Genomic DNA, 25,445 nt, shown 5'->3' with positions numbered 1-25,445 from the left:
CTATGGCTTACTTGTAGTTCTAAAGAAAGCAATTCTGTTAAACACACCACATTTATTCTGCTCAGCTGCAGTATCCAGATGAAATACATCATCATATTACACAGTTTTCAACAAGCTGCAATTTAGTAAATGCTCGAGTTAAAAGTAACGTTTTGTAAAACTGTTACATTTAGAGCAACTTTTAAGTGGAATAAGTTGCCTTAAAAAATTAGAGAATTATTCAAAACTTCAATGAACACTTAAAAGCCGATTTACAGAGCTTTTAGTTGTTGTAAATATTGTAAGACATGATTTGTTTTTGAAATTTGTGTAATGTGCCTCAATGTTATTGATATTATTATTATTGATTGCTTATATTTGAACAATTGTGAAACCTCACTGTGGATGTAAGAGTGCAATTATGTGGATATCTTGAATCCACTTTATTGTGTAATATTTTATGTGAGTATTTGACGGAAGACGAGCAACATCTGTTGTGGAAGCTAACGGGGTTCCTTTAGAATAAACAAACATAGGATTTATTATCACTGAATAATTCTGTATAAATCTATACAAATTATAGAAATATGTAATAGGAAACAACAAAATAATCTAAATTATAAAATAATGTGTGTGTGTGTGTGTGTGTGTGTGTGTGTGTGTGTTTAGTGTTTGAACAGTCATGAATTATCTTTAACAGCAGGTTGGATGTAATGTGTTAGAACTACCAGCAGGTGGGGATAAGAGACCTTTAAGGTGTTTGGTGCCACGCTCCACCTTCAGGTTTAAAACTAGTGTTAATGGAGTTTGAAGGCTGAGTTTGTTCCACGACTGCATTTCACTCACTGCCTCTGTTTGTATCTCTGTCACTGCAGGACCAACATGGAGCCAGAAGTCAGCGCTCTCAGGAGGCCGACAAACCTCACAGAAGAAAGGGAGAGAAAAAACACACCTGTGACGAGTGTGGGATGGAGTTTACTCTGAAGGCTTCACTAAAACAGCATCAGGTCATCCACACTGGAGAGAGACCGTTCAGCTGTGAACAGTGTGGAAAGTCTTTTTCCTGGATGCGTTCCCTAAAAACACACCAACTCATCCACAGTGGAGTTAAAGCGTACAGCTGTGATCAGTGTGGCAGAGCTTTTACTCGCAGTAGCCACTTACAGAGGCATCTAGTTACCCACTCTGGAATTAAGCCATACAGCTGTGATCAGTGTGGCAGAGCTTTTACTCACAGTAGCAGCTTACAGAGTCATCTAGTTACCCACTCTGGAATTAAGGCATACAGCTGTGACGAGTGTGGGAAGTCTTTTTCCTTGAAGCGTTCCCTAAAAAGACACCAACTCATCCACAGTGGAGTTAAAGCGTACAGCTGTGATCAGTGTGGCAGAGCATTTACTCAAAGTAGCCACTTACAGAGTCATCTAGTTACCCACTCTGGAATTAAGGCATACACCTGTGACGAGTGTGGGAAGGGTTTTACTGAGAAGGCTAAACTAAAACATCATCAGGTCATCCACACTGGAGAGAGACCGTTCAGCTGTAACATGTGTGGAAAGTCTTTTTCCTTGAAGCGTTCCCTAAAAAATCACCAACTCATCCACAGTGGTGTTAAAGCGTACAGCTGTGATCAGTGTGGCAGAGCTTTTACTCGCAGTAGCAGCTTACAGAAGCATCTAGTTACCCACTCTGGAATTAAGGCATACAGCTGTGACATCTGTGGAAAAACTTTCAGCCAAAGAGGGAACCGAAATGAACACCTACGCATTCACACCAGACATGATGTGTACTGCTGTGAACAGTGTGGCAAATACTTTACAACAGACGCACAGTTACAACGACACATGTTTACCCACACTGAGGAGAGACCTTATCAATGTGACCTGTGTGAGAAGACTTTTAAATCTCCACGTCACCTGAGACAACACCAACAGATCCACACCAGAAAGAGACTCTACAAGTGCAGCTACTGTGAGGTATGTATTTATATTGTTATCTTGTCATTTTAGCCTGACTGTTTGGAACAACTCTGCTCATTAAACTGTGTTAGCATGTTAGCAATTCTACTGCATGGAAAAGCAGCTCTGAGTGATTATTCAGATTTTCCTTTCAGTTATGATTTTAGTATTACTGTAGTATTATGGTGGTAGTATTGTAGTTATTGCAGCCCAGTAAACTGAGTGTGTTAACTGAAACAGTCAAATGTAGTTGGACGTCTGCAGAGATGCTCTTTATTTCAGGCGACGTTCAGGATACAAATGTTGAAGGACTGACTTACACTGTCTTTGTGTCTTTGTTTAGAAGCAGAGCGACACAGATGGATCCAGTTCTCAACCCTGTCATCACCGTGGTGGTGGGAAAGACTTTCTTTGTGACCTCTGTGGAAAAATCTTCAGTCAGCAAAATACCCTAAAAGTACATCAACGTAGACACACTGGAGACAAACTGAAATACTGCAAAGAATGTGGGAGAAGCTTCCCCACATCAGGTGGATTAAAAACACATGAACTGATTCACAGTGGGGTTAAAAAGCACCTCTGTGATCAGTGTGGGTCATCCTTCACCACTGAAGGTGAACTTAAAAGACACAAACGAGTCCACACAGGAGAGAAACCACACAAGTGCAGACACTGTGAGAGAAGCTTCTCACATTCACATGGTCGTAACAGGCATGAACGTGGACACATGGAAGGAAACTACAGCTGTGACCAGTGTGACAAGAGCTTCAGGAATCTCAGTTCATACTCTGCACACAAACGATCCCACGTTACTAATAAACTGTTTCACTGTTACCAATGTGCCCAAACATTCACCTCATTGTCTGCTCTGTGCAAACATCAGCGCGATCACTCAGGGCTGAAATCACTCCCATCACTGGATCACAGTGAATCTGAAGACACAGAAAGATCCTCTGGTTTCTGTGTCAGACTCAAAAAGCTTGAGATCAGGCTCCACAGAGTTCAGATAGAATCATTTAAACTTGTGTTGAACTGAACTGGTTGCTGGGCTGAACTTCTACATAATACAGATCTACATGGGATCTTCTTTTCTGTTGTTTTACTGAGTCAGTTTTGTCCTTTTTTCTCTGTCCTGGTTTTGCTCGTCTGTAAATGATTGAAACTCAGTCAAATAGTTCATTGTTCTCCAGCAAAACGTTTTGGAAACTCATGTTTAACCTTTGAAACTCTGACATGTTTTAGCACACAAGGCTTCATCGGGGAGTTCACTCATGATTGGACCATGAGAACAAAGGTTTTTAGTTCTTTCAAAGAGAGTCTTGGAGATGTTTGATGTTTCTGTTTTTCTGAAACCACCTGAAAGAAAAACTATTTTTCTTGCTTTATGTAGTGTGGAAGTTTTTAATGTTTCTTCATCTGTGATGTTCTTGAATGTGTTCACGTGAAGATGGTACAAATAAACTGTCCTTTCAGCTTTAGCTCCTAATTTATTCATTATTTATGGATGTAGCACAGCAGCCGTCTCTTGATTAACACATGGAGGGCTCGGGATCTGATGGTGTCGTCTCCCTAATTTGCCCACTCAGTAAATCTCACTCATGGCCAAGAAATTGAAATAAACCTTGTTTCCCTGCTGGATAGTGATCCACCGTAACTCTGCTCCTCCTTCCTGTTTAGGATTTCTGTGGCTGAAGTAAAATTCCCTCCATCCATCACTTATCCCAGCTAACCCAAAGTGAAATAAAGTTTTGCTCGTCTTAAAAAAGCATTACAATAATGGGCATTACCAATGCAAACTAAATGATACAGAAGATGTAAGAAGAGACTTTGATCAGTTAATAAAGCTCATGATCTGGATTCATTGTGGCTGCTACACAGATACTTCTGGGTCACTTCTCTCAGTTAGGAACCTTCCTCACCAAACTGACTGTTGGACCACACCCCTGGTTTCATGAGAAATTGTTTCAGCCATGATTTCTCTTCCTGTATTTCAGAGTAAAGACTGAAGTGACAAATGGAAGCATGTTTAAAAAACACAATGTGAGAGAGACGTTGAGGTCCTTAGAAGTTACCCTGGGTTTTTCTGTCACCCTGCTAGATGTTACACACCTTGTTATTGGACTGATTTCTACTGCTGGACTACTCCTGCGGAGAGTAACAATACTCTTACTAATTAGCTCCCTTTCACACCTTTGGGGATATTTATTTTTGTGTTTGCAGCGCTGTGAGCCAGAACAGCGAGAGAAAAATCTGCAGCAGCGACGAGCTGAATGCTTACGTGAATCGCAGCAGCTGCTCATGTGCTACGCTGAATTAGAGGATATCTTTGCTCTGGATTTCTATTTCTACTTTTTCATTTCTATATGATTCTTCTTGCATCTAAACAAAGATGATTCAATTTGCTAAATGTTGATGGCTCTTCGTGCTCAGGTGTAAATGAGACGTAATATTTGCTCTTGGTTTGGTTCTCCTGTACAGAACCTTGCAGTACAACAGAAACCTAAAAACATTATTTGTAGTTGTTATTCTTAGTTGTTCTGCTGCCTAAATACCACAGGGTCTGATTATGAAGTTATTGAGCTGCACATACGTTACGACCTGCTTAAGTTCGAGGTCACAGCGTCTGTAGAGCAGCTGGAACATAATGAAGTCTACAAGGTTAAAGTTTTCTCTTCAGTTATTGTTCTTTCTGCTGCTTGGTTTGATGGATCTGAGAGCTTTTGTTTTTATTATTGTTATTATAATTATCATGAATATTTTACTCTCTAGAAGCTTTAAAATAGTGTTTGTGTTTGAAAAAATTGATTTAAGAATTGAACAGAAACATCTGTCCTTCTGAAAATGGCCCAAAGGCACGGAGACAAAGTCAAAGGATGCAACCTGTAACTTTCTCTTCCTTCATGTCAGGACCATCATCCATGATTTATATAAAATGCATATAGCAACAGTAGCACTTTAGTTTGGACTTTATGATTTCTGTAACTGGAAAATATTATTTTGTTTAAAGACAGAAGTGACCGCATAGTTGCAACATCAAAGGGAAATATTAATTAATTAGCATCAAGTATATTTGTTGCTTAAGCGTTTGCACTATAACTTAAGTAGGATTATAACTTTTAAGGAAGGAAAGATTTCAGATATTTAGTTCACTGTTTCAGTTATTTTATATGAAATTAAAACATTTACGTTGGTCAAATATGATGCTCTAAATCAAACAAAAGTTTGAAAATAAATGATGTATTTTTAAATGCTGCAACAAATGTTCACAAAAAGTAACTATAATTAAAACCAGTTAAACAAAATCAAATGTTTGAATCATGCTTAACCAAATGCCAGGCTGGAGAGCTGAACCTAAAGTATACGTAGAAAGATTTCAACATCTGAGCAGTTTTTAATGTTTTTATCACATATAAATGTCACAGCAGTGGGTCCTGGCCCAATGCTTTGTGTTTTTGCTTTTCTTTGACTCTTGTTTTTCTTGCTTTTTGTTCTTCTTATTTATCAGGCTCTCAGTAATCTTAGTTCTCCCTCCCTCAGTGTTCATTTCAGCCTGTGTTTAGTTTCTGTTCCCGTGTCCCACGTTTCATCGTTTCATGTCGAGTCAGCCCTGTCTCTCTGTTTCCTGTGTCTCCCCAGTCAGCCCCGCCTCCCTCGGGCACTCATGTGTGATACAGAGTAATAAACCTGACTACATTTGCTACACTCTCTTTATTACCTGTTACTTTAAAATTCATACACTAATTATGTCTGCCCATCTCTCTAATGTGAAGGTCAAAGGTCAACATCCCAGTGACATAAGAATAATCCCAAAGGGGCAAAGGCAGCGGTTAATTTAGCACATTTAGCATTAAGGGTACAGCAAGGATATACTTTTACTTATTGTGGCAGGGGTGTGGTCTCTGGCCTGCTGCAGTGGAGGCTGGTGGCGGGACGTTGGACGGCACAGGTGAGGGTGATGGAGCTCATGACTCTCCCCTTTATAGTGACGGAGGAGACTGGCGTGGGGGAAGCGTGTAGTGGAGGAAGCCGAGGAGAGAGCTGGTTTCTGGCTACAAAGACGGCGTCAAACCAGAAAAGATTGCTCGTGGTCCAATAATGTGTCAATCACCTGTGAATCAAACTGTGTGTGGGTCAGTTTATGTCACAGTGTTGTTTAGTATATCTTCACTTGTCTCACTCTCCTTCTGTTCTGTCCATCAGGACGATCCTCAGCGCTTACACAGATCCTCCATCGATGTTTTGGATCCAATCAGTGATCAGTTCTACGAGGAGGCCTGGATGTTCACCAGCGCTCGCTACACCTCCATCTACCCGAAGGTGAGTGTACTCCTTTGTACTCAGATTAACATTTTATTTCTTAAAATACATTTTCATATATGAGCTTTCTATTATTTCATGGGCCATTTAATCAATATTAAAATTACAAGCATATCAACAAAGGTGAAGCTGGTTTGTTCCACTTGCTGTCACACAGTCATGGAGGAATACATCCATCCATCCATCCATCCATCCATCCATCCATCCATCCATCCATCCATCTTCATCCGCTTTATCCGAGGCCGGGTCGCGGGGGCAGCAGCCTAAGCAAAGAGGCCCAGACCTCCCTCTCCCCAGCCACCTCCTCCAGCTTGGAGATATAATCTCTCCAGCGTGTCCTGGGTCTGCCCCGGGGCCTCCTCCCGGTGGGACATGCCTGGAACACCTCACCCAGGAGGCGCCCAGGGGGCATCCTTGTCAGATGCCCGAACCACCTCAGCTGGCTCCTTTCCATGTGGAGCAGCAGATGCTCTACTCTGAGCCCCTCCCGAACTTCTCACCCTATCTCTAATGGAGGAATACAATAAATACATAATCAGTCATAGATCCTGAACAATGACATTAAAAGAAAGTCTGTGGCTCTAAAGACTAAACAGTATAAAGACATGCTCCAAGCTGCTGTTTCTCTCCTAAATGGCCTGCATTTGTATAGCGCTTTTCTAGTCCATAGGACCCCAAAGCGCTTTACACTACATTCAGTCATCCACCCATTCACACACACATTCACACACTGGCGATAGCAAGCTACATTGTAGCCACAGCTGCCCTGGGGCACACTGACAGAGGCGAGGCTGCCGGACACAGGCGCCACCGGGACCTCTCTCCTACTCCTCTAGGTTTTCCACTGTCGGCCATCCAGCGATGCTGGAGGGCTACCTGGCCAATGCTGGCCTACACAAAGAGGTCCCGGCTCGGAGGAGCTGAAGAAGATCCTTGCCTTCCTCGTCAGTTTCCTCTTCAGTTCCTATCCCAACAAAACCTTCTTGCACCTATTAGCTCCAAAGAGGCTATGGTGCCCGTGGAGGTCTGGACCTGAGGCCTGTGCTCATCACGTGGATAGAAAACACTCTGACACCATTCTGGAGGTCTGATGGGACTCTGACCAAAACACAGATGAAATAAAACTTGTGGCTGGAGCTTTTAAAATTACTTTTTCACCTCATAGATTAATGCTCATGATTGCATGTTAGCAAGACAGCATCTCCCCAAGGTGAAACTCTCAGGAGACATTTACTCTTAAACTGTAATCTGGTTGAGACTACTTGAGGAGATCTTAGTAGCGAGTATGTGGATTTAGTCTCTTCACCAACAGCAGACAGACCCATGCCAAGAAAGCAGACATGTTCTCAAAGAAAGCCGAGAGCAGAGATTGGAAAAAGCTAAAAAGAAAAAGCTGCAGCTTCAGACGACTATCTGCCTGTAAGGCTGAAAAAGTCCAGTTACGCTCTAATTTGGAAAAGCTCCCAGTTTTGGTGACCTGGACTTTTATTTGCCCTCTTCTGCTACAGATGTTGACTGTGACCTCAGAGGCCAACTGGACCACACAGCTGCAGCAGGAGTGAGGGAGAGGAGTCTTCATCCAGCTTCAAAGAAAACATCCAGGTAAAGTGACGTGGATCAGTGGATAAAGCCGTCTCCACTTTCAAAGGAGATCCTCTGAGAGAGAGACTCTGAGCCGTTTTAGCCTCAAATTATAGGACTTTATAGTACAGCAACACTTTTAAAGGACAAAAATAACATAAACTGTGACTGTAATACAAACAAAGTATTGCATGTGTTTTTAAAAGTGTTCCTCCGATGGGCAGGATATCACTATTAGACTGTCCCACCAGCCAACTTCAACAAGAGACCACAGCAGCATTCAGTGATCAGCACAGATGTTCCTCTAACACTCAGCATCTGATCCCTGTTGGTCTGTGTGCTTCTGCTTTTGCTCAGTTAGAAACCCTGCAGCAACCCGACCCAAAACTGTGTCTTCTTGTTGGCCTCAACGTTGAAGTGTCAAACGTCCAACATCTGGAAAGGAAACCACGCCAGTGTACTGTGATGTTTCACCAACATGTGGCAGACGCTGGTCCTGCCTTTCATGCTGACATCAGCAGAGAGCCCCGCCTACCTCAAAGCCTCCCCTGTCATGTATTGATCAGGATGATTATGAAGATGAGCGAGTGCAAATAAGACTGTAAAAGTCCACGAGCAGAATGTTTGGATGCTTTCTAATGATTCATGAATATCATGAGAGTGTTTGTGTGTTTTGTCTTTTCTTTGCTGACGTTTGTTACTAACAAAGACAATTTACGCTCTGTGTGTGTTTTCATCCTTACCAGCCACACTCTGACTGCAATGAAGGAAACAAAGTGTAGAAATCGTCGACTCAGTGACTTCATAAAATATTGAAGTGGTTCAGGTAGAGCCAGTTTTTAAATGACCATGAACACTGAGCGTATTGTATCTGTACAGCATGTTTTTCTATTAGACAGATTTGTAACAGAGGCCTTGCTCTCAGTAAGTTTGAAATCCTTGTCTGATTTATTTTGTAATCTCTGATCTTTGTGTATCCTGCTCAGTTTGCATGCTGCCTGTAGGAGTTTCTGTCTTTGTATTTGAAGAGAATTCATTGAATATACTCAGCTGCTTCCCTTTGGTGCCTCACACATCACTGAAGTTTTTCAGTGTCCAGTTATTTGTTTTTAATAGCTGTTTGAATTCTCTGTATGTTTGACCCTGTAGACTGTTTAATGGACTGCTCGTCTTCCTGTTTGTAACCACTGCCTGTTTAGGACTAAAGATTTGGATTTTTGACTTTAACACAGCCTCTGCGTGTCGTCCCTTTGTGTCCTCGTCCTCTGTGAATGTGTCACAGATGTTTCCATGATAATAACACAGCTTTCCCACAGTGGCTTGCAGCAGCATTTATTCACAGCACATTTGAGAAAGGTTCAGATTAACTCGATGAGTTTATATTCAGAATGATTCTGACAGTGGGCCACTGTGAATTGTGATCTTTCATCAGGTCAATGTTTAAGTTCAGTATTTCAAAGCAGGAGCTATGAACAGTCATCGTGTTGGCATTATTGATTGCAGTTATGTTGATTGCAGTTATTTACATCAGACTTCTTCTCTGAGATAAGAGCACCGTTTCTGGGAAAGATGACAGTATTTCCAGGCTGGATGCTGTTTGCAGGGAGAACTGAATGAAAGTCTCCTGCACCTCAGCGCTGAGGTCCACACCTGTGAACACAGATGAGGTCAATCTGCTGCAGCACGTAGAGCTTTACTGATCAGCAGGTTCAAAGGATTCAGCAGAGCGTAGAGTCAGAGCTAAATGCCACATCACCATAGAGTTTGTTAACAACAGCTTTCTTTGCCCTTTGTCTCGATGGACTGAATCAGGGATACTCGTCATACTTCACCTCAACCACGTCACTGAGAGACCCCAGCCTGACACAGCAGCAGAGATGATGAAAGCAGAAACAGCAAACAGATGCTTCAGTTGTGTTTCTCTCTGTGTGTGTGCGCTCACGCCCACTTGTGTGTGTGAACTTTCCACGTACCTCAGCTTGTTTCTCCAACATGAGCCATCAGGGCTGAAAAACATCACTAACACATGAATTCTTTCTCTTTTTGTTATCACCTGTGATCATGTGTCTCATGTTTCTGTCATTCACCAGTTCTTGTATAGTTACGTGTAACTAGACTTCTGTGGGACGTAAATGATTGTTTTGTATGCAGATCTGTACAAAGGATGGAAACACTTGATTACAAAGGAGATCTCAGCTGTGTTGTTGTGGATGGACTTCAACGTATTTGTTAAAAAAGAGAATAAAGCAAAGTGTTTTAGCTGTTTGGGAGTTTTTGTTTGATTCCATTCAGTTTTATTTCTATGGAGTCAAATAATAAGAAAGGCTCTAGAACAGCCCTGAGTTTGTCCAGGTGACACTCCTCTGAAGAACAAAGACAAAGAGGAAGAAGGGGACTCGTTTTCAAGTCTTGTTTCTTTCAAAATAAAAGCTGAAATGTTTTGGAAGCATGATAATATTTCAGCCAGGATGCCGTCTCCAAGGAGACCTGCACCTCAGCGCTGAGCTCCACATCACGCCCTGTGAAAGCACAGATATAAATCTGCTGCAGTGAGAAGAACTTTACCCAACACAAGTGTAGAAGTAGACATTTGACTTTACCTACAACCTGTTAACAACAAAGCTTTCATTGCCTCTGCTGTTGATGTCATGTAGGACTAATCATACTTCACATCAGCCATGCACACGTCAGAGGATCTCCAGGCTCTCAGTAATAAAGCCAAGCAGATGATGTGAACATAGCAATAGTAAAACATGCATCATAATCAGCTGTATGTGTCGACTATGTGGCACCTCAGTCTTGTTGGCATGAAGAAAAGTTGTGTAACATGTAGCATAAGGGCTGCAAAGACATCATGTAGACAGCAGTCGTCTGTTAGTCGTAACGTATCTCCTGTTAAAGAGTTAAATGTGCGTTCTCCATCTCTGTCCTCTCACAGCTCGCCGTACACCAACTCAACCCGTTCTCACTCCCGACGCGTAAAATAATGACGATTTGTCACGTCCCTTAACTTCTCATGCTGACGCCTAAGGTACCCTTCCACGTTTTTATGTGACGCTGTGGGTTGTCAATTCATTCCAATATGAACGCGCTCGCGGCGATCAGAGACGCTTCGAGCAGAGGCTCCAGCCATCCATTTATTCCAATAATAACCCCGTCACGGCGAAACATGACGCCGTGAAGCACAATCTAACTGGAGACCCGGGGACCCTCTCCGCGAACGGGTTTTTCTCCCTAATTTAATGCTTTCTTTTAATGACATCGTTAACATTTCTCAACAAAAACACGTGAAAGTATCACTGATAATTCAACAATAAAATGGCTTCATGTTGTGGCCATCACACAGTGTTTTCCAAACTGATTCACGATCTGAAAGTGCGCAGATTTAACGTACATAATCCTTTGTTAGGTTTATTATTTTCATTTCACACGTAAAACACATTTATAGATTCATTCACCACTCCTGTTAGTTTTGGACGCGCTCGGCTCCAGCCAATCAGACGCAACCTGTGTAAGCAAAGGCTGACGGGAGAACGGAGAGAACCATTTATAAGAATAAGAAAATGAGGCGGAACTGATTGATTCTAATGCAGGTATGTAAAAAATACATATATTTAACATAATACCTTGATGTGTGTTTCAAAGTTAGTTTTTTCATAAACGCTTCAAACAAACAGAGGTGACTGATCTCGGAAACGGTGTAATGTATTTAAAAATGGCTACAGCTACCGTCAGCATGCTTGCTAGGTAACGACTACACGTGTCTACTGCAGCATTAGCCATTTAATCCAACGATGATGGATTAAATCTATTACAAACGTTAAAGGACTTGTGTGCTGCAAAATACCCTCACATGGTGCGCAAAGCAGTTTTTGCGCTAAGAGTTCTGCTAGCTCTTTACAAACTGATGATGCTAACGTTAATTGCTAACATTAACCGGAGCGCCAAGACTGAAAATCATTTGAGTTGCGTTAGTTATGTGTTTATGTCACTGAGTTCTGCAAAAATCTCTTTCCTCTTTAGCTTGAAAATGAGTGATTCAGAGGATCCCGAGCTGGAGGAAGAGCTTCAGGCTGCTGACGAACTCCTTCAAGATATGCAGGTAACATTTTTAGTGGAAACAGTTGTTAAAGAGGGAACACATATTTTGTACGGAGTAAACGTTATGTTATTTGAATTTTTGTTTAAAGTTTATGTCAAATTAAGTTGGTTAACTTAAGATGTTTGATAATCTTTGCTTTAATCATAGACTGTATTTTAGGTGTTCCCTTTTTTCCTTGTTAATTGCGTAGAATGATGCACGGAGTGAACCTCAGCCAAGACCAGTGCGCTGGAAAACACGTGACAGACAGGGAGCTTTTATTCCTCAAAGACCATCAACCAGTCGAAGTACTAGTTGCATGCCACGTGGTCAGTGTTCACACAACCATTGATTTTATCTCACAACTTGTTTTCACCGAAGAATTTCAGTAAGTAAATATTCTTCATCCCCCCCCCCCCAGTGTCCAGAGAGCAGCATCAATGTCCACGTGAAGAACCTGGTTATGTTGCCAGTGTCAACCCAACAAAAGGTACTTTACCTTCTTGTATATGTTGTGATTTCTGTTTACTTTTATATTTGTTGTTATAGTTGAGTTATGCAGGGCTTTTGTGGAGTCCTAAGAAACATACTGCCCAGAGTGTTTTTCACTTTGTGGAAGAGTTTCTTCCTTTCTTTATTTTTTTTCTGTTAGTGTGTGGAACTGAGGTGCTTCGTCAGGAGCTCCTTCAGTTGTTGGAGGATGGAGAAGAGGACGCAGCCATGACTTGTGAGACGTCGTCTGAGTCAGCTGCTACTCACTGGGCGATCAGAAATATGGTGTCCTCGCAAAAGTGGAAAGAGGCCAGGCCTTGTCTTATAGACAGTATGTTAGCTACTCTGGATCCACAGTCACACCGTGTGTGTCAGTGTGGCAAACAAGTAGTTGTGAGGTGCCTGGACTGCCTGTCTCTTCCATTCCTTTGTGCTGACTGTGATATTGCAGTTCACACACGCGTTGTCCTGCACAGCAGAGAGGCAGTAACAGGAGGGTTTTTGCAGCCTTCATCAGAGTTTCACAAGCCAATAGGTACAGTTTTTAAGTCTTGTGCATTTCTTGCTATGTATGAGTATGAGTGGGTGCTGTTATTGTATATTTATTGTGTATCAGTTAATTTCTAATTCTTTTTATATATATTGTGTGTTTTAATGTTAGTTCGGCTGTTGCCTGTGCAAAGGCCAGACTGTGTGTGACTGCCCAGCAGGTAACGTTGAGGTTTCACCCGGCGCAATTGTGGCTCTTGTAACCATAAATGGTAAGTTGCCCTTTTGTCACACACTACATACACAATAGATGTGTTTGGAGGTTTTATTGCAAATTGTGCATTGCTATCTTTGTTTTAATTACCCTCGGCCCGCAGTATATGTGGGCACCTGTCAAAGGTCATTTGGATTTACCAGACCGATTTGAAAACAACATGAAAAAAATGAATGCTTTGAGCCATGACTGAATTTCTCCTGATCCTTTCTAAAGGCCGTTATAACCTTGCACCAGCTGTGGCCTAATGTGGTCCCCCTCAGTTAAGGACATCCTGGGTAGTGGATATTGGCCTGGCACCTTAAATTTCTGCACCCTGTTTTCAATGGATGCCTTTCAGTCTTTCTATGACATTAAGAAGGCTGCACCAGGGATGTCACTTAAGGCATTTGTCAAAATGCTGGATGAACGAACAGCCCATTTTGGAAGGGTGAGTTCCTAAATTTGCCAAGTTTAAGGAAATTGTGCAAATCAATGTTTATGCTGACTGTCCTTGAATATTCTGTTGTATGTCCTCTACTTAAAAGACTGGCCGAATATCAGCTGATGCCTTCAGTAAAAGTTTCTTGGAGTGGAGTGCTGTAAAGTTTGAGGTGGACAGGATGTGCAAGGAGCCATGCTTTAGCTGCCCTGCCTGCACTCCACACATGCTTGCCGTCTCAGTTGATGGAAACCGCAAGCTTTATCGCTTTCAGTCTAATGCAAGGTACATTATGCATTGTGGACATAAATCAAATATGGATTTGTACAAAAATTGTATTTTGATGTTTCTTTTCAAACAACTGTCACTGTGTTCGTTCAGCACTTCAGAGCAGGGGAACTTTGAAGGTGTCTTCATTGAGAAAGATGAGGAAGTTGCTGAGTTTGTGAAATACATCCAGAGACACACAAATCATGTAAGATACACATATATATCAGTGCTGTTAATCTTGTTAAAATGACGTTAATGCCGTAACCATATACACTTACGTGTGTGTGTGTGTGTGTAGACATATATGGATGGGTCGATATTTTTTTTTTATTTTTCTCTTGGTGTTGTCGTAATACTATTTACTTTACTTTATCTTAATGTGTACTTAATTTTGTCACCATGTGTATTTAAAAAAAACAACATGATTTTTATTTTGTGTTATCAGTGCTGTCCTGGGGAGATCTGAGGTCTTGTGTGACTCGAGGCTAATTCAGCTAATTGTTATGCATTTGTTTTAAAAAGTTTGTCCCTGATAGGGCTTCATCATGTCATGTCTTTTATGTTAAAATCTTTGAGTGTATAGGTCCCGGGGAAAGGGTTGTGCGGATCTTCATCTTGGACTGCAGCAAAGGAGTCGTCCAAAAAGTCCACTGGGAAGTTGGATGAGGAGGGCATGGAAATAGCTGTTTGTCGCCACGGAGTCCTCTTAGCTGCATTGAACATGTTTCGAGGGGAGATCTTTGCTTACCCCCTTTTTCTCCAGAGGAAGTTGGCAGCTAGCGTCCCAGGACATATTACGTTCCTTTGCTCCGATGTGGCCTGTAAATATTTCCCCTATTTAACCAAGGTGGCTCAGCAGTGCCCTGAGCTGAGGAACCTCTTGTCAATGCTTCCTCTTCTCTCCGTCATGCATGCAAAGCTCACACTTGGAAATGCGAGGTATACTGCAGCTTGTAGTTTTGGATTAGTTTGAGACATTTTGTTATAAGGTTGAATGAATTCAGCAGTCATGTATTGTGACCTCCTTTCTATAGATCAAATGGGGAGGTGCGTTTCAGGATGGGGCCGGTTCAACAGTTGGAGAAGAGGTGGAACAAGTAAACAGTTTCCTGTCTAGGGCGGCCATCACAACGAAGTACATGTCTAAAGCAGGTGTGTGTCCGTGTCTGAGATTCCACTCAGTCTCCTGCTCATTAATTCTAATTTGTATACTAACTGAAATGCAGGGCGAACAGACATGCTGACCCTCCTGGCTTTGGGGTGGAACAAAAGGAAAGTGGAACAACTGGGCCGCACTTTGAGCCAGTGATATCTAAAGGTCATTTTTTCAACACCCATTTTAATGTGTGTGGTAATGGGGGGAAAACACCAGTACTCTTTTAATGTCAATATGAATGACATTTATTAATGTATTCTTAGATCATAAGGATCCTTAGAGAACAAGTGGAGCCTGAATGCGAGCAGAAATGAGCTGGGTGTGGATGACGACACACTGCAGCAATGGGCTGAAGGTGAGTCTCAATATAATAAGAGATAAGAGATAAGATAAGATAGAACTTTATTAATCCCTCGGGTGGGTTCCTCTGGGAAATTCGACTTCCAAAAAAAGCACAGCACCGACCAAAGTTACAGTTACAGAACTGTTATATATATATATATATACACACACACACACACACACACACACACACACACACACACACACACACACACACACACACACACACACACACACATATAAATACAGAGACAAATATAAATAAAATATACAAAGGGGATAAATAGAATAAATAGGAATAAAAAATAAAAATACAAGTGAATTGCACATTTCAAGTATTGATTCTATTGCACTGTTGACTATTTACAAAAAGTATTGCACAAGGTATTGTACAGTGAGGTGCAGAGGCACTACAGCTTAGTTGTTCCCTCCTTTGTCCTCCTGTTTCCCCTCCCTCTCCCCTCCAGAGAGGAGTTAAACAGTCTGATGGCGTGTGGGACAAAGGATGTATAACTCATGTATAACAATAGGACCCACCATGGCCTCATTAAAGAACTTAGAGTTAAGATCTTTCTGACAGTGTCAACAAACAATGAAAAATAAGCCTTGGAAAAGCAAATTTATGGCAGAGTTGTTGCGTTTCATCAAATTGGATAGAACCTGGGTTGAAATAATGTCGTACTAGTTGGTTTTATAAACCTGAACACCAACATACTTGTTATCTCATGATTATCATGAGATAGCAGCACATGAAGGCTCCAGATGTCTTATAATGAATGTCATCAAGTCAGTGATTACAGAGTCCACTGTAGTTTGGTGACTGTTACTCATCCTGTGCTCTGATTAATATTCCTCTCACTTAGAAAGTGATCAAACTGATGGCAGCCTTGGAGCGTTGCAGGCACGAATAGAGGAGCTTGTCGTCATCATCAGAGTGCGAACACAAAGTCTTTACAGACAAAATGGTGTCACAGTTTCTTTGAAACGGACGGTTTGATGCTGAGTTTGTACAGCTTGTGCAGCTACTTTGTAAACAGAATAAAATCAGATCCAGGTTTGTTTAAGCTGGATGTGATTTGTTCCAGCAAACAAATTGATGAGTGTAGATTAAAATGTAACTATATACATTATGTGAAGGTGTGAATTTTTTATGCTTATTTACAGATAGCAACAAGAGGCGACACAGAATTCGCAAGGTCATCTTAGTTGAGAAGAAACGCTTGGCGGCTGCTGTTGACGACTACAACAAGCTCGCTGAACCAACAAAGCAAATCGTATCCAGTGATGCCCTCATGCAGACCGATATTTGGCCCTGGCAGAGCACAAGTGAACGTAAGCTCTTGATTTCCAAATATCCTTTTTAAACAAACTCCCAGTATCTGAGCAGTAGTTGAATGTTTTGTTCTTGAATCATAATATGCTGCTATGTTTTCCCATCTGATGTTGTTAAACTGTAGCTGCTGCTGACCTCCGGACAAAGAGAAAGGTCTTTGAGAAGGTGATGGCTGTGAGGCGCCTGAGAGAGGAGGAGATGATGCTCTGCAGGGAGATGCAGCATCACTGGACAGTGTTGCGAATGCGTTCTGTGGTGTTGGGGACAATCTCCTCAGACTGTAAGCACTTTATTTATTTATTAATTTTTTGATGAATCGATTGAAAATAAGAGCAGATGCTAAAGTCTTACTGGATCTTTTACCTATATCTAGATTGCTAGCTAACACTGCCTTCTCCCTTTTAAAAAAATGTTTAATTACAGCATCCTAATTCCTTGTGTTTATGAGGTGATGTTTTTTTTTGTTTGTTTTTTTTACTTTTCTCATTTATTTGTTTTGTTCTTTTTACAGCCTCCTTTGTTGGCATGTCGGAGGATGCACAGAAGGGACTCTGTAGCCTGGTTTTAAAAAAACAAAGTGAACTGAAAGCTGAAATGCTCAAAGTAAAGGACGTGTACAAGAGAATCCTCAGCCACCAACCACTCCTGGAAATGGACTCGGAGGAGGAGGAGGACATTCCAGACGATGCCACTGAGAGTGATTTGAGCACTTCTGCTGAAGACTGATTGTGTCATCATTGATGTTATGTTTGGTAAAATAAAAAGTTAATCACATCTCTGTTTAATGTGATTTTTCAACAGACATTTTACATTTTGAGAAGAAAAATGGAATTTCCTTGGTGCAGTTGTTTACCCTGAATCATTATTTCCCATCTAATTTAATGACTAGTGTACATGTTCAGATACGATAACATAATTTAATTTATGGGATGCTTTCTGGGCTGCTCAAATTATCACAAAATTTAAAAGCACCAGGCAGCACACTCACAAGGACATGTTTTGTTCAGTGTTTTGTCGAAGAAATCAACAAGTACAATAGATGTTTGCTGTAGTGGTGTGTTTGTTAAGAAGCATGCCAGCACACTGGTGAACTGACAGTCCCAGAATGCACCCGAGCCAGTGACTCGCCCCAGAGCAAATGAAATTGCTTATCTAGAAAGACAACCGTGATCAAAGAAGAAGTAAAAGAGTAGGGAACAAATGGTAAGGGAAGGTACTGTGGGGTAGGAAAGAAAGGCCAGAGCTGTGCAAAATGACCTCCAGCAGGCCACAAATGTGCACGTCTGCTCAAACGGTCAGAAATGGACTCCATGAGGGTGGTATGAGGGCCCGACGTCCACAGGTGGGGTTGTGCTTACAGCCCAACACCGTGCCGGATGTTTGGCATTTGCCAGACAACACAAAGATTGGCAACTTTGCCACTGGAGCCCTGTGCTCCTCACAGATGAAAGCAGGTTCACACTGAGCACTTGTGACAGTCTGGAGACGCCGTGGAGAACCTTCTGCTTCCTGCAACATCCTCCAGCATGAGTTTGGCAGTGGGTCAGTTTTGGTGTGGGGTGGCATTTCTTTGGGGAGCTGCACAGCCCTCCATGTGTTCGGCAGAGGTAGCCTGACTGCCATTAGGTACTGAGATGAGATCCTCAGACCCCTTGTGAGACCATATGCTGGTGCGGTTGGCCCCGGGTTCCTCCTAATGCAAGACAATCCTAGACCTCATGTGGCTGGAGTGTGTCAGCAGTTCCTGCAAGACGAAGGCATTGATGCTGTGGACTGGCCCGCCCATTCCCCAGAACTGAATCCATTTGAGGACATCTGGGACATCACGTCTCGCTCCATCCACCAACTGCACCACAAAATGTCCAGGAGTGGGCAGATGCTTTAGTCCTGGAGTCTGGGAGGAGATCCATCAGGAGAGCATCTGCCACTTCATCAGGAGCATGCCCAGGTGTTGTAGGGAGGTCATACAGGCATGTGGAGGCCACACAGACTAGTGAGCCTCATTTTGACATGTTTTGAGGACATTACATAAAACCAGATTAATGATTCTGTATTGCATTGATCAAGGAACCAACCCAATAGGAGCTAAAGGAATCCTCTTGACATTACTTCACTCAGTAAGTTTATACTATGTTTAATGTGCATTTTCTTCATCAGTTTAGAACATAACATGTTAGCGCTCCCTGGTCCTTTTTGGAGACAGATCCTGAGACAGCAGGCAGCTATGGAGAACTCGTGTCAGCTGTGGTAATTAAGGAATACTTTGATTTAATATTGATTTCATGACAACTATCCTCTGGCACATATTCCTGGATATATACAATGACATAAGTAAACTCCCATTTTAGAATCATTGCCTTCTTTGATCTGACTTATTGCCTCAGACTTTGGCCCCGTGTCCCCAAAACTACAGAGAATCCATGACACTGGGTAAGAGGCCTTGATCATGTTATAAGTGAGAGAGTTTGGTGTAACAGTGGTTGAACATGCCAAATCAATCCACAACATACTGCCATTCCCCAGCTGTAACCTGCATATGCATCTAACCAAAATCCAGTACCACAGCCACATGATAGACGTACAGATGAGGTTAAAGGGCTGTCTCATTTTGCCAGATAGCTTCATCCCAAAAAAGATCAACATTCTTCAAAAACAAAAGTTTGTGAATATTTGCTTTTTTGCCAGGCCTAAACCAACCTGTTAAACTTATCAAATTATTGTCATAGATACGAACCTATTGATTGAAACAGAATAATCCATTCAAGCCTCCATCATCATCCACGATCACTGTTACTGTTCAGATTATTTTATCTCTGTTTTCCTCTAGAATGTTTTGAAAATCAGCATTTGATCAACAGACTTTTTAAAAGTTTATTTTGATCCTATTGTTTACGTGTGTAATTGCATTTTTATTGAAATTATGACAGGAAAACCCTCAATCAAATTGTATCTTTGATATCTAATAATAATATTAACCATAATGTTACATATGTAATATGTACACAATAATATTGTGCAAACAAACAAGAAAAATAGCAAAAAATGTCAATTTTTTAAATACCCTGTATATAAAAACCACATATGACCACAACTCCAAATGTGCAATTGTCACTGCATCTAAACATGACATATTACAAAAAGGTAGAAACATATAATATACAATATGTTCTGAAGCTGGTACTGGTGCAGTTAACTTTGCTTTAGGCTCCCATACACAGTAGGTGTTACTTACTATACGTGCAGTAATATGTTATAATAAGCAAGTCACTTCTATATTTATGAGCATGTAGACAATAATGTTGGCTGATATGTAAAACTATGAGATGTCGAGTGCAGGGAAGATATTATTGATCGATCAGATTCATGAATATGTTAGGTACTTAAGCCACAATTAGAGAGTGAAACAGAGACACTGGTTGAAATGTATAGTAAATATTTTATTTTGAACTTTTATGCTGAACTACAAGCTGTGAACTGTGCGATCTCTGCGGCCTGTGGTGCCTGGTTTACTGTGTGTAAAACTGCGCAGGTTCCCATGTGTCATCCCACACTTTGCCACTGTCAGGAGAAAAACATAACAAACAACAACCACACACAAAATAGGACAATTTAGGTTGTGACATATGACAATTTTTTAGGATGAAATATCTTCTATATTCATGTCATGCTTTATACACCTTCATTGTAATATAAATTAATCAAATCAAGTCAGAGAGTATTAATATATGAAGCAGACGTCAAGCAGGACCACAGCAGCAGCCACGATCCATCGGAACCTGCTGGATGAGAGAGCACAGAAACTCCAGGGAAGAAGTTTAGTTAGTAACATGCATGAACTGCATTACTGAGACATGTGTGTTTACAGATGGTGGTGAGGGAGAGGGGGAGAGTTTTCAGTAAAAGGAGACGTGACTGCATCTTCAACCAATACTGAGCCTGCATAACCCTGAAAGAGACAGAGAGAGAGGGGGGGGACACTAACCCCCAGCAGTCTGGTCCTATTACAGCATAACTAAGGGCTGAGCTGAACCAGCCCTAACTATAAGCTCTATAAAGAAGTAAAGTCTTATGCCTACTCTTAAAAGTGTTGACCATGTCCACCTCCAAAACTCATAATGAGCATGATGTCAGGAGGACTTTAAAGAACGTAAACATCAGGAAGGCAGCATGACCAGGTCGTATCAGGTGGTCTGTTCTTATTTAATTTCCTATTTGGAGCGAAATCCTGACTCAGTGGCTGAATTAGTGAAGATTCATCAAATACAAAAGCTTATGGATAGTCAGTCAGGCACAGTTCAAATCTGGGAAGTCCAAAGACGCAAACAAATCTGCACAACAGCAGGCTAAATTACTTACATTTACAACTCTCCTGTCTACTATCTCTTCATATTTGAAAATCTTCTGTGTACGGTGTTTTCGGCATTCTGAAAAATAACAAATGAAATATTTACATGAGTTCTGTAAAACTGGAAAAAATGCAAAAATTAAGAAAAAGAAATCTTAACAAACTTAACGAACCTGTCATGTGTTTCGTACATTTACAATACCATAACGTCTAACCTTTCCTTGTCCTTTTTTTGTTTGGGACATCCGAGGTGTACACCGTAGAAATTGAGGGAGATGCAGGATGTGGAGATGGAGAGGAGGATGCAGGAGGAAGCAGAGATGGAGAGGAGGATGCAGGAGGAAGCAGAGATGAAGAGGAGGATGCAGGAGGAAGCAGAGATGGAGAGGAGGATGCAGGAGGAAGCAGAGATGAAGAGGAGGATGCAGGAGGAAGCAGAGATGGAGAGGAGGATGCAGGAGGAAGCAGAGACAGAGAGGAATATGCAGGAGGAAGCAGAGATGAAGAGGAGGATGCAGGAGGAAGCAGAGATGGAGAGGAGGATGCAGGAGGAAGCAGAGATGGAGAGGAGGATGCAGGAGGAAGCAGAGATGAAGAGGAGGATGCAGGAGGAAGCAGAGATGGAGAGGAATATGCAGGAGGAAGCAGAGATGAAGAGGAGGATGCAGGAGGAAGCAGAGATGGAGAGGAGGATGCAGGAGGAAGCAGAGATGGAGAGGAGGATGCAGGAGGAAGCAGAGATGAAGAGGAGGATGCAGGAGGAAGCAGAGATGAAGAGGAGGATGCAGGAGGAAGCAGAGATGGAGAGGAGGATGCAGGAGGAAGCAGAGATGGAGAGGAGGATGCAGGAGGAAGCAGAGATGGAGAGGAGGATGCAGGAGGAAGCAGAGACAGAGAGGAGGATGCCGGAGGAAGCAGAGATGGAGAGGAGGATGCAGGAGGAAGCAGAGATGGAGAGGAGGATGCAGGAGGAAGCAGAGATGGAGAGGAGGATGCAGGAGGAAGCAGAGACAGAGAGGAGGATGCAGGAGGAAGCAGAGATGGAGAGGAGGATGCAGGAGGAAGCAGAGATGGAGAGGAGGATGCAGGAGGAAGCAGAGACAGAGAGGAGGATGCCGGAGGAAGCAGAGATGGAGAGGAGGATGCAGGAGGAAGCAGAGATGGAGAGGAGGATGCAGGAGGAAGCAGAGACAGAGAGGAGGATGCCGGAGGAAGCAGAGATGGAGAGGAGGATGCAGGAGGAAGCAGAGACAGAGAGGAGGATGCAGGAGGAAGCAGAGATGGAGAGGAGGATGCAGGAGGAAGCAGAGATGGAGAGGAGGATGCAGGAGGAAGCAGAGATGGAGAGGAGGATGCAGGAGGAAGCAGAGACAGAGAGGAGGATGCAGGAGGAAGCAGAGATGGAGAGGAGGATGCAGGAGGAAGCAGAGATGGAGAGGAGGATGCAGGAGGAAGCAGAGACAGAGAGGAGGATGCCGGAGGAAGCAGAGATGGAGAGGAGGATGCAGGAGGAAGCAGAGACAGAGAGGAGGATGCAGGAGGAAGCAGAGATGGAGAGGAGGATGCAGGAGGAAGCAGAGATGGAGAGGAGGATGCAGGAGGAAGCAGAGATGGAGAGGAGGATGCAGGAGGAAGCAGAGACAGAGAGGAGGATGCAGGAGGAAGCAGAGACAGAGAGGAATATGCAGGAAGAAGCAGAGATGGAGAGGAGGATGCAGGAGGAAGCAGAGATGGAGAGGAGGATGCAGGAGGAAGCAGAGACAGAGAGGAATATGCAGGAAGAAGCAGAGATGGAGAGGAGGATGCAGGAGGAAGCAGAGATGGAGAGGAGGATGCAGGAGGAAGCAGAGATGGAGAGGAGGATGCAGGAGGAAGCAGAGATGGAGAGGAGGATACAGGAGGAAGCAGAGCTGGAGAGGAGGATGCAGGAGGAAGCAGAGATGAAGAGGAGGATGCAGGAGGCTGACAGAGGGAAGATGTTGGTACAGGCTCTAAATGAAGAATAAATTCCTGGTTTAGAGCCTCTGGGTCTGGGACTGGTCCAGCATCGACACTGTCAGCAGAGGATGGTCCAGCTGCTGGTGTAGAACGTTTAGCAGGAGGTGAAGCTTGTAATTCTGAAAAATTTTAAATATTAAACATTCATTAAAATGGGTTGAAAAAATGTACAGTACACATAAACACATAATAAGTAGTGATTTGCATGTTTTCAGTTAAGTTTTACTAAAGATACAACTGGTAAATATTGGCATCAAATAAGTCATCTCACACACTCACTGACCCAAATCATTCAGTACAAGTGCCCTCGGGGGTAGTGTGACATCTGTAGTGCTTTTCTACATTGTACATTAATAAATTAATGAGTGTGACTATAAATCCAGATAGATAATGACTTTTTCCTCTGATGACACTACTTTCCTGACTTTGTAGTGAATAACATTTGACACTTCAAGCTAGTACTGTGACTTAGGAGTTTTGTACAATGGTGATGCTAACTACCTCAGGGAGGTAATCAGGTGACCTCTTAAGAAGTATATAAGTTATTTAAGAATCTTGGTGTTCATATTGGTAACATTATAACATTTGTTATACTAGAAAGTCTCGAAGAGAATTATCAGGTCTGGTTTTTGTGAAGATTTTTAAAATTACATTTGTATATACATGAGTGTGAAAGACCATACTATACACACACACACATACAAAATTGTTCAGGTGGGTAACACCAGAGGTTCAGTATGGCTAGCTTTGGTGATGTGACCGACACATGGGGAGGTAATAAGGCAGATATAACACTATTTTCATGTTAGCAACAGGACACGTAGGGCAGCTGTCACCTCACAGCAAGAAGGTTACTGGTCTGAAACTTGGCTGAATAATAGAATAGAACAGAACAGAATAGAGTAAGTAGAATAGAATAGCTGGTGACTGTTAACTATCCTCATCCTCACCATCTTGTTTGTCTCTATGTACCCCGTGATGATCTGCCTTCTTATCTAGGGTGTACCATGAGTATCACCCAAAGACAGCTAGGATAGGCTACCTGATAAGGACACCTGGTTACAGATAATGGACAAAGCACATCTTACTTCTCAGAAGGTGTTCATAAAGCTTCCTCATCTTCATGAGGATGTCACGTGCAGCACCTTCCGCTGGTTCGATCTGAGTGATCACGTCCCCTACTATACGGCCCTTACGGTCAAACTGTCCAAGAAACAGAATTGGCTGGTAGCCCAGGGCATGTAGCTTTGAAACCTGCAAGAACAACAAAGAAAAACATGCAGCCAGTCTTTCATGTAAGCAAACGGATGTATAACAAACCTTTAAGTTTCACATCTTTGTTGTTTTATTGTTGTCGATAGTTAAAAAGTATTTATGGTGACCAAACCTGTAAATGTATGATAAAATCCATCTTGAAATGTTTTGTCTCTCAGTTAATAGCCGATTAAATTAAAAATCAGAAGTAGCTTAAATAAAAATAGTTTTTAACAAGTTTTTTCTAGTTGGATGTCTTTAGTGTGATGATGTTATTCTGATGTGAATAACTTTTTTATTTATGCTCTTTTATAAATTAATATTTTATGTGTATATACATGTCTTGTTAGTTTCTTACTTCATGATATACAAGAAAACATTGACAACTGTGATTAATAAAGAATTGTCTAGCAGACCAACCACTTATTAGATCAGAACTTTTAAACTTACTGACAACTGGGCTGAATTAACCACCCTGCTCGCATTTCTGTTTTTTTTAACAGAGGCAGCCCAGTTACTGTTTTTAAACTGTTCTTGTTTCTTTTTCAATCCCTCCTTTAGGTTCAGGCTGCCCAGGCATCCACTGCATGTCTTCCTGTTGCAGGTGTTTGGGGCCTGACAGGAAGGGCATGGTTTGGTTTTTGGCTTTGTCATTTCTGCAAATGAAAATGGAACATGTAGGGATTATTTCAGGTCTGTTTTGGTGAAACGATTACAAAAATAATTTATGACCAAAGAAATAACTTATGTTACGAGGCAGTATTACACCATATTTAGAAAAAAAATCAATTACGAGATTAAAGTCATTAATATTGAGTTAATTACGTGAATAGGGTTAAAAAAAAACCTGAATTGATTACAGAAAAGATACATTGCTAAAATAGAGCAGTACTAACATTAGCTGGGTGGCCAAGCAAGTGTCTTACACATGAGAATACATCACAAAAAAAATTAAATAAACTTTTGCAGAAGTAGTTCTCTTGGTACACAGACTGCTCTGTGAAAACATTTCAAGTTTAATATCAGTTTAATATCACTGAAATTAATATTTCAGTGAACATGCAAATTACCCACAGTTTATCACAACTTACTTAGCTAGGATCTGCCTCGTGTCCAGTCGAAAACTTCGCTGCAGGACCGTGAGTTGAAAGATAC

General features: G+C 42.0%; 3 protein-coding genes, 1 long non-coding RNA gene and 1 pseudogene across 5 annotated transcripts; 4 read left to right on the top strand and 1 right to left on the bottom strand.

The window, feature by feature from the left end:
- Positions 1 to 1,406: 1,406 nt before the first annotated feature.
- Positions 1,407 to 3,415, top strand: LOC146710564 (uncharacterized). The gene is made up of 2 exons (XM_085455357.1): positions 1,407 to 1,955; positions 2,281 to 3,415. The coding sequence occupies exons 1-2, from the start codon at positions 1,527 to 1,529 to the stop codon at positions 2,971 to 2,973; spliced, it is 1,122 nt and encodes a 373-aa protein (XP_085311483.1). The 5' UTR covers positions 1,407 to 1,526; the 3' UTR covers positions 2,974 to 3,415.
- Positions 3,416 to 12,016: 8,601 nt separating this feature from the next.
- On the top strand, positions 12,017 to 12,722 carry LOC146710563 (uncharacterized). Its single transcript, XR_014920261.1, has 3 exons — positions 12,017 to 12,245; positions 12,338 to 12,406; positions 12,569 to 12,722. It is a non-coding gene; the product is annotated as an uncharacterized LOC146710563 (long non-coding RNA).
- Positions 12,723 to 13,418: 696 nt separating this feature from the next.
- Positions 13,419 to 15,173, top strand: LOC146710562 (uncharacterized; annotated as a pseudogene).
- Positions 15,174 to 15,302: 129 nt separating this feature from the next.
- Positions 15,303 to 17,467, top strand: LOC146710561 (uncharacterized). 2 transcript variants are annotated; one of them, XM_085453113.1, is made up of 4 exons: positions 15,303 to 15,373; positions 16,525 to 16,692; positions 16,818 to 16,973; positions 17,205 to 17,467. In XM_085453113.1, the coding sequence occupies exons 2-4, from the start codon at positions 16,653 to 16,655 to the stop codon at positions 17,417 to 17,419; spliced, it is 411 nt and encodes a 136-aa protein (XP_085309239.1). In that variant the 5' UTR covers positions 15,303 to 15,373; positions 16,525 to 16,652; the 3' UTR covers positions 17,420 to 17,467. The 2 variants fall into 2 exon arrangements, with proteins under 2 accessions (XP_085309239.1, XP_085309238.1); XM_085453112.1 differs by lacking the exon at positions 15,303 to 15,373 and adding an exon at positions 16,228 to 16,325.
- A 3,781-nt stretch (positions 17,468 to 21,248) lies between these two features.
- On the bottom strand, positions 21,249 to 25,445 carry LOC146710560 (uncharacterized). Its single transcript, XM_085455356.1, has 5 exons — positions 25,382 to 25,445; positions 24,741 to 24,946; positions 24,125 to 24,290; positions 22,862 to 23,155; positions 21,249 to 21,631 (listed from the first exon to the last, which is right to left on the bottom strand). The coding sequence occupies exons 2-5, from the start codon at positions 24,942 to 24,944 to the stop codon at positions 21,249 to 21,251; spliced, it is 1,047 nt and encodes a 348-aa protein (XP_085311482.1). The 5' UTR covers positions 24,945 to 24,946; positions 25,382 to 25,445.

The sequence above is a fragment of the Copadichromis virginalis genome, linkage group LG4, assembly GCF_057382275.1.
Source record: "Copadichromis virginalis isolate Kocher_CV1m ecotype Utaka linkage group LG4, C_Virginalis_male_GT1.1, whole genome shotgun sequence".
Classification (NCBI taxonomy): domain Eukaryota; kingdom Metazoa; phylum Chordata; class Actinopteri; order Cichliformes; family Cichlidae; genus Copadichromis; species Copadichromis virginalis.
This window is presented reverse-complemented; position numbering and strand designations above follow the sequence as displayed.

Coding starts and splice junctions, on each gene's coding strand:
- LOC146710564 (XM_085455357.1), top strand. CDS start 1,527: ATGTGTGGAAAGTCTTTTTCCTTGAAGCGTTCCCTAAAAAATCACCAA. Junction 1,956..2,280: donor ACAAGTGCAGCTACTGTGAG/GTATGTATTTAT, acceptor GTCTTTGTTTAG/AAGCAGAGCGACACAGATGG.
- LOC146710561 (XM_085453113.1), top strand. CDS start 16,653: ATGCAGACCGATATTTGGCCCTGGCAGAGCACAAGTGAAC. Junction 16,693..16,817: donor CTGGCAGAGCACAAGTGAAC/GTAAGCTCTTGA, acceptor GTTAAACTGTAG/CTGCTGCTGACCTCCGGACA. Junction 16,974..17,204: donor GGGGACAATCTCCTCAGACT/GTAAGCACTTTA, acceptor TTCTTTTTACAG/CCTCCTTTGTTGGCATGTCG.
- LOC146710560 (XM_085455356.1), bottom strand. CDS start 24,944: ATGACAAAGCCAAAAACCAAACCATGCCCTTCCTGTCAGGCCCCAAAC. Junction 23,156..24,124: donor TTATGAACACCTTCTGAGAA/GTAAGATGTGCT, acceptor AAAATTTTTCAG/AATTACAAGCTTCACCTCCT. Junction 21,632..22,861: donor TCCTCCTGCATCCTCCTCTC/CATCTCTGCTTC, acceptor CATCCTCCTCTT/CATCTCTGCTTCCTCCTGCA.